This window comes from Echiichthys vipera (genome assembly GCF_963691815.1).
Source record: "Echiichthys vipera genome assembly, chromosome: 9".
NCBI lineage: Eukaryota > Metazoa > Chordata > Actinopteri > Perciformes > Trachinidae > Echiichthys > Echiichthys vipera.
Window position 1 is genome coordinate 17,680,976 of NC_139834.1, and position 10,013 is coordinate 17,690,988.

General features: G+C 39.5%; 1 protein-coding gene across 1 annotated transcript; it reads left to right on the forward strand.

Moving 5' to 3' along the window:
- Positions 1-3,472: 3,472 nt before the first annotated feature.
- slc26a10 (solute carrier family 26 member 10) lies at positions 3,473-10,013 on the forward strand. The gene is made up of 18 exons (XM_083920203.1): positions 3,473-3,790; positions 4,433-4,543; positions 4,932-5,089; positions 5,240-5,404; positions 5,481-5,633; positions 5,729-5,811; positions 5,898-6,045; positions 6,137-6,250; positions 6,989-7,066; positions 7,155-7,250; positions 7,779-7,885; positions 8,152-8,221; positions 8,400-8,582; positions 8,716-8,770; positions 8,947-9,035; positions 9,155-9,209; positions 9,327-9,433; positions 9,541-10,013. The coding sequence occupies exons 1-18, from the start codon at positions 3,496-3,498 to the stop codon at positions 9,577-9,579; spliced, it is 2,106 nt and encodes a 701-aa protein (XP_083776329.1). The 5' UTR covers positions 3,473-3,495; the 3' UTR covers positions 9,580-10,013.

A 10,013-nucleotide genomic window follows, 5' to 3' on the forward strand; every position in this document is an offset into this window, starting at 1 on the left:
ACAAATTCATGAGCAGACAGGAAGAATTCTTCAGTGAGACATGATTCATGAAGTCAAACAATGTAAGTACCTGGACAGCACCAGGAGAGGCACTAATGGATGGAGAGGAGCAGCAAACGGAAAGGGATGGGAGAGGTAAGGAGACAGAGACACAAGGAGATGTTTGGCTGCCAGCAGTCAGCCTCATAAGAAAAGGTCATTTCCGAAGTAACTTACCATGGGGGGTCGGGACAAGCATCCCATAAAGCAGATAAAGAACAATAGCAGGAACTATAGGCCAACAAATGACTGGAGCCTCTCCCTTGACGAGAATAATAGAAAGACCCTGCAAGATCAGGACACACACTCAGCATGAAGGAGACAGGGTGGATGAGATATTTTTATAATGTGATTAATGCTAATGCGACAACCAGAGTGGGATCATGTGGTACGCTGCCAGACATCAGCCTCACGAGACTCTCCAAGTGTTTTTTATGAGTCAAGAATAATTGCTTGTTTTCCAGAAAAATGCTGCACTTCAGGAACAACAACAATGCTGAAAATGGAAACAAGACTTTCTACAGGGTAGCAGAAAATTATTAAAGGGCAACAGCACAAATTTTTCAAAATTCACTGTCTAAAACTATTAGTAGACATTAACAATTCTTCACCAAATCCAAAAACTACAGCGCTAAAACTCAAATTTGTAATGCCATAAAGTATAAAGTCTGGAAATGCACAGTAGATGACACATAGCACCTGGGGGTGTGTTCTGATTAATTGGGTACATTTTCTATTTCAGAACTGAGAAAACTACAATAGAATAAAGCTCATTTGTGTAGAAAAAAGAAAAAGAAAATAAGTCTCCTATTTATTGTGTATGGAGCAACTCCACACTTTATAATTGATGACATCATAAGTTTGAGACTTACTTCTCTGGTTTCTGGCTTTGAGAGAGAATAGCTCATGTTCAAAAATATTGATTTAACTTCCAGGCCAAGGAAATAACATATTGGAAATCTTAATTTAGGTGGTGTTCCCCTTTAAAATTCATCTAATTTTACACGTTTAAAAACTTGAAGTGATCTTACACAATGTGACTTCACATTTACAATATGCGTATTTGTTGGACAAAAATGGTCATATCACTCGGCACAGTTTGTGTCCATAAAAAGGTGTTGATATCCTTTCAGCTAATTGCTTAATGCACATTGGATTGTAAAAGTGGCACAAATGTATGCTTTGTGGCTCAGAGTGCCATTCAGGTATTCTCATTTTCCTTGTTTAAATTTATTAAGAGCTGTCTGTGTTATGATGGAGCAGGAGGGTTTCGTCTAGTTTGGGGTTAACACTCCATATCCTTTTCCATTCAACACATTGTTCCTTTTACCACTGATTAATATCTTGTTTAAACAGCCCGCAGACACACCACGCCGTCTGTATGTTCATAAATCCTCTGGAGCTGATCAACACAATGGCCCGCATTCCTGGCATTTAAAGGAAGTCCCTATATCACTGCATCTCCTCTACACCAGAGAAATTCTAGGAATATGACAGTGGAACAAAAACAACTCTCAACATGCATGTCTGTTTATTAAATTTAGTTTAAAACAGGGAAACAGGCTCATCACACTTTGGAGGGTGTCCATCCAGTGCTTTACCTTTGTAACACATCGCTGGAGCTCTCACCTACACCCTGTTTGACTCCAGTTGCATCATTAGCAATGTTTTGTTTTTCATGGAGTAACAACACTATGGGCAACATTTCTGTCAAAATAAGCCCATTGTTTTGTTTTTATACATTTAGAATCAATAATAGTCATTAGAAAGAAATGGTGACATTCATCAGGGTTAAATCATTTGACCTGACTCCAGAATTGTCGCTGTATGTGGGATTACCAAACACCCCCTGGTAATTATGGCTTCGTCTGAGGAGAAGCATTATTTCATATCCTTTAGATTAAAGCTGTTAAAGAAGATTTTTTACATTAACAATGAGTCAGAGGTCAGTGAAAGGATCCAGCAAGTGTCGCTTTGAAGACGACGTCATAGCAGAAGAATATTACAATGTTTTTCATAGCTTAAAAATAAAGCTTAAGCTAAAGCTAAGCTAAAAGACATGTCCTCCATACTATTTTACATTTTACGGCATCAGGCCTTTATTGTATATTGTAACTGAATTCATCAGTATGTTGAACATTGTGGCACCTGTTAAGTTGAAGCAAAACTACTTTTGTTCAAGTAACCATGCTGGAATTTCACCTCATATACTGTATCAACAATGTATAGACTATTTCACAGTTGTAGACATAAACATTTTATGTGCCAAATTTTCTTTCCTGTTGCAGTGTACGTGAATGACATCAACTTGCAGGTAGTTAACAAGGACTCTGGCTGTTGCCTAACAATGGAATGACATTGAAAAGGTCTATACAACTTCACAAATGCTGAATCTTTGCTGAAGATTTGAACGTGTGGTATGGGACATTTTGAGCGGCTTTAAACTTTCCACCCTTCTATCCAAGGTCCCTTTCAAGCCCAAATTTTTGGGTGTTCTGTGCAACAAAAGAAAGCAGTGGCATTGCCTGCACTTCATCACGTAGCCTCATGAGAGATGGGAGAGGTTCATTCACAGCACCCAGTACTAGACATTTCCTTTGTTTTATATCCACCAGGCAGACTGGGCCTCTCTTGAGATTGCGATTTCCTTTGCCTCATACTCATACAAACTTTCAAGAAGTCAAGTTCTATTTATATAGAACACACAAATGTATCATGTTTTATCAATTTTATCTTGTATTTATCCAAAACTCTCTGGTATTCACTCCTGTCTGACAAAGAACATCTCGCTCATCACTCACGATCTCTGATCAGAGTCAAGGTGTGGTTTGATCCCTGATCCAGGCTGCCGTGTGTGATTGAGTTTCACAGGGCTCTCATGGGTACCAGACTCCTTTTCCCTGTGGCTACACAGTTTAAACACCCCCCCATTACAGACATCCATCCTTCTCGGAAATGAAGTCCTCGCTAACAGACATGGTTTGAGGTTACACCTCAGCTCCATCAACAATATCACTTTGATCTCCTAAAGGCGTTTCACAGTGGTATACATTGTATGACTTAATTGTGCCTCCTCTGCGCTTGTACCTCCCGCATAGCTCCCTGGAGGACACAAGGGAGGGTAAGACTGTGCAGTGTGTGCGTGTGTGCATGCATGCTTGTGCGTGACTAAAGGAAAGACAGATTGTATTCCTACTTTCTATTGAAAAAAAATCCTTAGAGCAGTAGGACCCAGAGGATTTTTGTTGGGTAAAAAAAGTGGCACCAGCTCACCTTTATGTTGTCTGAGGCAGAAAAAAGTTCTTCCAGACTAACAAAAAAGGTTGAGCTTTGAGCCATGTCATTGGCTTAGAAGAGTCAGACAGGAAAATGCAATGGCTCAAGAGGTCAAGGCAGAGTCTGCTATAAATGTATTGCAACAGACAGCATCTTTACTGACTCTACAGCAGGGCTTGCATGGTGAGCTATCATCACGGGGACAATATGAGCGCTTCTGTGTCCGTGTACAGGAATATTTACACAGAAGACCGCTTCAAACAGGCCTACGGCTCCGATGATAACACGAGTGGCTCAAGCTTACGGCTCCGGGAAAAGCTCGCCAGTAGGTGCAGGTGTTCAAGGCGAGCCTGCCTTCACCTGTTGAAAGAAAGAGTGCCAATTTTCAACTGGCTGCCAAGATACAGACTAAAGAAATGGATTTTAGGAGATACTATTGGGGGACTGACAGTTGGTATTCTTCACATTCCACAAGGTGAGTAAACATATTTATCATCAGGATACAGGATCATGAGGTTCAGTTCAGCATTTGCTGCCAGTCACAAAAACAAGGAAACTATTTATCTTACATTATTTGAGTACATCAATTTTAGTTATTAAATTATTTAATTTTGGAATTAACTGAGCCAGGATTTTATCATGTTACTGATCAATAATAACAATAACAAAAGGACAATAATAGGTATCATCAAAATAATACTTAATGAAAAATTACAATACACACAGTTATTATTATTATTGTTATTATTATTATTATTACGATTATATTATCATCATCATTATTAGTATTGTCTCTGTTTCATCTGTGCCTGTGTCCTTGAGTGGTTTGACATTTTTTATTATTATTATTATATATGCATGATTTTTATGATGATGATGATTATTTTTTATATATTATAATAATTAATAATTATCCAAAGAATCTGATCAAGCATCGGAAGACAAGTGGGATAACAATGTAATGAACAATGTAATGACAACATAGTAAATACTAGACATTCTGCATTCTTCAACCATATAATTCTATAAAAGTACAGATTTTACATTCTGAACATAAATTAGAAAAAAATGTGTTTACTGATAAACTCTGTCTTTTTGAATGTCTTTTCCTAAACAGGCATGGCCTTCGCATTACTTACATCTGTGGCACCAATATTTGGCCTTTACACTTCATTCTTTCCTGTGGTCCTCTACATGTTTTTCGGCACAGGTCGCCATGTGTCCACAGGTACGACTAATGTCCATGACATCAACTGTGTGTTCAAGAGAAGCAGCGAACAGCTATTTGCTATGTAGATATATAGTGGAGTAATGTCATCCTGAGCAGGGAATAAAGTCACACTACTGCAGGTCGCCCCTGTGAGTGTGAAAAAAACCCCATCAACACGGTTAGCTCTCTCTGCACTGTTGCTGTTGTTAGCACTTTTAGCACCATTACCTCCATGTTTGCTCGTGATATCAGAGGTGCGAGCCGTGTGCAGGAAATTGCGACTCCAAATATCATATATATAGCACCTTTAAAGAAGTGGGTTATATTATCTCAAGCATGCATCCTAAACTCAATGTGTCCGTTATTATGTGTTTTACCGTTACTGAGATGATAGGCTTGTTCTCAGGTACCTTTGCTGTGGTGAGTCTGATGACCGGCTCTGTGGTGGAGCAGCTGGTTCCCACTCCTATGGAGACAAACTCAAGTGCGTCTGAAGTGGCCGAATTTGAGGCCCAGAGGATTGGAGTTGCCTCAGCTGTGGCACTTCTCTCAGGAATTATTATGGTAAGAAAGCCTATATAATGGGTTAAACACAAAGTAGCAGAATTAAATATGCAATAAAATATCTTTCAACTGAGATGGCAAATCTGTCTTTTTGTGAAGACTATCAGACTTGATTCCCTGGCAAAGCTCATTATTAATCTTGTGCCCCAGCTCTGTATGTTTGGTCTTCAGCTGGGCTTCCTCTCCACCTATCTGTCAGAGCCAATTGTTAAGGCTTTTACCAGTGCTGCTGCCTTCCATGTTACCGTCTCACAACTGCAAAGCATGCTGGGGCTGAGGCTCCCTCGCCATACTGGGACCTTCTCCCTCTTCAAGGTAAGCGTTGATTCACAATGTAATTATTTGGGCATTCGGTGCTGTTTGCTCACAGCTTACTGACTCGTGTGTTCAGACTTTAGCGTCAGTGATGGAGAACCTGCCTCACACCAACATGGCCGAGCTGCTCATCTCCTTGGTGTGTTTGGCTGTTCTGGTGCCAGTTAAGGAGATCAACATGCGTTTCCGCCAGCGCCTGCGTACACCTATCCCTGTGGAGATCCTCACGGTCAGTCAGCTGGATTTATCAATGCTGAGTGTACATTTACTAATTATAATACAATCGGCAGGTTATAAGTCATGGTTTTATACTTCATTCTTCAGGTGATTATTGCTACAGGTGTGGCCTATGCCTCATCACTGGACTCGAATTACAACATTGAGATAGTTGGCCATATTCCAGCTGGGTAATCTTTTAGATTTGAAAAAAACCCAAATAAAAAGACTGAGCTCAGTAGCTTCCAGTAGTGACTTTTAATTCTCCTAACCTCAGATTCCCAGGACCACGGATGCCTGCCTTGCGTACTTTCCCTGACATTGCTGGAGACACAGTAGCCATAACATTTGTTGGCTACGCTGTGTCGGTCTCACTGGCAATGATCTATGCCGATAAACATGGATATTCCATACATCCCAACCAGGTAAAGTGTGAAGATGCAACAGCTGCATGTTGATATTGTAGATTCTCACCAATCGTTTAACCTTTTGTATTGAACCTTTTCTTGATTTCAGGAGCTCCTGGCTCACGGTGTCTCCAACACAGTGTCTTCTTTTTTCACCTGCTTCCCGAGCTCAGCCACTCTTGCCACCACTAATATACTGGAGAGTGCTGGAGGATACACACAGGTAGTGTACATGATATACAGTAACTTCTGTGTATCACTCACACGCCACTGGTAGGCTCCTTGTATTGAAGGCCCAATCTGCAATTCAAATGTAAGCAGAAGTGTCACACGAGGAGGGGGTGGGGTACCAGATACCTGTCATCACTCTCAAATAAATTGAAAGATAGATTGTTTAAAGGTATACTTTGCCCATTATTTTCTATTTCTGTGTCATGGCAGTGCCGTATAAACCTGTTTTGTGCCATCTGGTTGATTTTGGCGGACCCTGATTTCCGCCTCAGGGATTTCCGCCACAGAAAAACACTGTTCTCTACATACACTGCCCATACTGCCATGACACAGAACTGGATTTAAATCACTATAATATCTCTTTAATATAGAGACAAACACTATAATTTAAATGAATATTTACAGATGCTTTCAATACAGCAGAAAAACAGGCCTATATTATGATCTATACGTCACTGTTTACTTATGCATGTGATAGTACCTTAAATGTATGTAGCAAAATAAATAAGTAGTTAAAAAAATACAGCTTTTATGAGCTTTAATCGACTTGAATGTAAGTGAAATGACTTAAAACCTAAGAGTGGATTTTGCATGTAGCTGTTTTGGGGATTTGCTTGCATATTAAACTTCTATATTGTTAATGCAGAAAATGCTCCAAATAAGGAGTAAAGCGTACAAAACACACTGGGATCTCCAGTAAGGGATGTGTGTTATGTGTGTGTTCCTGCAGCTCTCTGGCTTGTTCACAAGTCTGGTTGTTCTGATTGTCCTGCTGCTGATTGGACCGCTGTTCTACTTCCTACCAAAGGTGTGTTTCTGTGTTTCTGTGCAAGAATGAGAAAAAGAAAGAAAGAAAGAGGGAAATGTCTCATCTCAACCTTTATCTCTCTCCCCAGGCAGTCTTGGCATGCATCAATGTCACCAGCCTCAGGCAGATGTTCCTGCAGTTCCAGGACTTACCTGAACTGTGGAGAATCAGCAGGATCGACTTTGTAAGGCAATAGAGCAATATAAGTCATACAAGTGTGTTCTGCAATATGGTCCACATGCATGGTTATAAAACACAAGAGAATGAACGGAATATGGTTAATTAGCTCCCTACTACCATTAGTAAAGTACATCTAATTGGGGTTTTCAGTATCTTCACATATTGGATCATACCATCCTGCTCCAGCTGCGGTAAAACATTAAAAACTGTGCTTAATTCACCTCATCTGGAATAAAATATGTTTCATACAGTCTGAATCAGCTGCAGCTTAGTTGATACATTTATGATGCTTGTATCTTTAAACAATAATTGCTGCATCACAGTTGCAAGGTTATTTGAAATAAATATTCTTTTGAAATAAATACTCTTCCAGCCAATGAGAATCAGGTATTAAAAGGCCATGCGATCATTAGCAGAGAAGAGGGTGCATCAATGATTACTTGGCTGGAAATTCACCATTATTTTCACTGACGTGCCTTCATTGTTAACTGTTATATCTTGACATGACAATAGGTTGTTCTGTCTTGTTTAGATGGTTTGGATGGTAACCTGGCTCTCTGTAGTGGTGCTCAATGTGGATCTTGGCCTAGCTATCGGGGTGGTTTTCTCTATGATGACCGTCATCTGCCGCACACAAAGGTAAATTTTCCATTCCCTCTGCACAAATACTATGGTGCAATCCAGTGCTCCTGCTAATGACTCTATTATCAGAAGTACCATGCAAATGTGAGAGGCTATACATAAACTGAGAAGACCACTAATCTGCGGTGAGGACTAGTTGTTTTATTGGAGCCCTGAACTAAAATGCATTACAGAGAAAAAGAGAATCACTTCCTACCTGTCAAGCTGTGTAGATCATACCTTATAATGTGTTTAATTAAAGTTGATGACCCATAATTCAACAGGGCTGGTTGTTCAGTGCTTGGTCGGGCCAGCAATACAGAAATTTATAGACCTCTGGAGAACCACAGCAAGGTGAGAGCATGCTGCTTAATACTTTAATTCTCATACTGAGAGTGGGGTCTTTCATTAAACTTAAATTTGAGGCACATAAAATCAAAATTGCTTATTCCAACATTGAGTGATAATCCTGATATCAGAGACGATGCAGCCTATCCGAGAATAAAGTTGGGACGCCCTGTTTTCCTTTCAGTGCTATGAAGTACCTGGAGTGAAGATTCTAACTTACAATGGGCCAATTTACTACGGCAACCGTAGCTTCTTCAGAGAGGAGATGAGCAGGCTGCTTGGCCTGACACCAGAGAAGATTCGCATTCGGGAGAAAGCTAGGAAAGCCCTGGAGAAAAGGGAGAGAGAGGCCACCGTCAGCACTGTGGTATGACTGCTGAAATCACTGAAGGAGCTGAGTTAGACAGTTAGACAAAGAGTTAAGACAAAAAATACAGTTCACACTGTAAGAAAGTCATATATAATGAGACTGTTGTTTTTCTCCCTTCATCGTTGTTTAGGAAAGAGGCATTGCAAACACATCGTTTTCTTCAGAAAATGAGTTCTTTAAATCTGGTAAGTGATGCAAACATTGTGGAGCTCCTGATACTTACATAGTTTCACAAAATAAAGCTATAGATTTGAAATAAGTAAATATTCTTTTCAGAATGTTATGTTTGCATTTTTGTAGACATGCGCTGCAGATAATTTCAAGCTTTACAAAATTTACTTTTCTTTTTTTTGTTCTCTAGAAACATCTGAGAGTGATGTTCAGGCCGTGTTAATAGATTGCAGCAGTGTGACATTTGTTGACGTTGCTGGAGCAAGACTCTTTACCCAGGTTAGTCTAGTAAAGCAAGGCATTATGCTTCAGTCTTCGCTGTTGTTTAGGGTTCTCTCCATTTGTATCATGTATCATGCATTGTGTCAATGTGATTGATTGCTTTTGGCTTTTTGCAGATGTGTACTGAATGCCAGAAAGTTGGAGTTCATGTTTATTTGTCAAATTGCAATGGTAAGGCCCGTGTATCTGAATAATTCCCGTCCTAATGGTTTTCTCTATTGTATTCTTGGTTTAAATATAGTTTATTTACTTGTGTACAGTGAATATTGATGAGTTCTCTCCTCTTAGAAAGCGTCTTAAAGATCCTAACATCAAGTGGTCTAATGACTTACATGAACCCTCAGCATATTTTCGTCACTGTTCATGATGCAGTGATGTATATTCAACAACAGAGGGTAAGTTAGAAATTAAAAAGTGTTACAAATATAATTAAAAAATTAGATTTCTTATTATTGTCCTATATATTATTATATCGAAATGATGATTCTGTTGTCTGCCGTAGGAAAAACCTCCGGAGCACTCCACGACGGTTTGGGTGTGAGCCAGGAGGACAGTGATGAGTCATGCTCCCATAAGCAAGTGTCTCGGACTACAAAGGCAGAGGGCAATAGGACTTCTACATTTTGTTTTTTAAGACAGTCTCTCAGCGTTTGGTCCAGACGTCACTATATAGCAGTGTTTCAAAGAAGCCGTAGCACGTTGTAGCACTATGTCATGAATTACAATATTTACTACATTGCAGTGTTTTATCACAGATATTGGAATCACTCCTGGAACACTTTATTGTTTAAATCAGTCAGAAACCACAGATAATCTATCTTTAGTGTAACAAAAACAAAAATGTCATTTTTTAACTTTTGACTATAAAACTGTACATGGCAGATGCATTGTTCTGTTTTCTTGTATTGTCTTATATGCTGGAATATCAGCATAGTGATATTTATTTAGTTGTTGTTTGCAATACAGATGAATATA

Coding starts and splice junctions, on each gene's coding strand:
- slc26a10 (XM_083920203.1), top strand. CDS start 3,496: ATGGTGAGCTATCATCACGGGGACAATATGAGCGCTTCTGTGTCCGTG. Junction 8,771..8,946: donor AAATGAGTTCTTTAAATCTG/GTAAGTGATGCA, acceptor TTTGTTCTCTAG/AAACATCTGAGAGTGATGTT. Junction 9,210..9,326: donor TTATTTGTCAAATTGCAATG/GTAAGGCCCGTG, acceptor CTCTCCTCTTAG/AAAGCGTCTTAAAGATCCTA.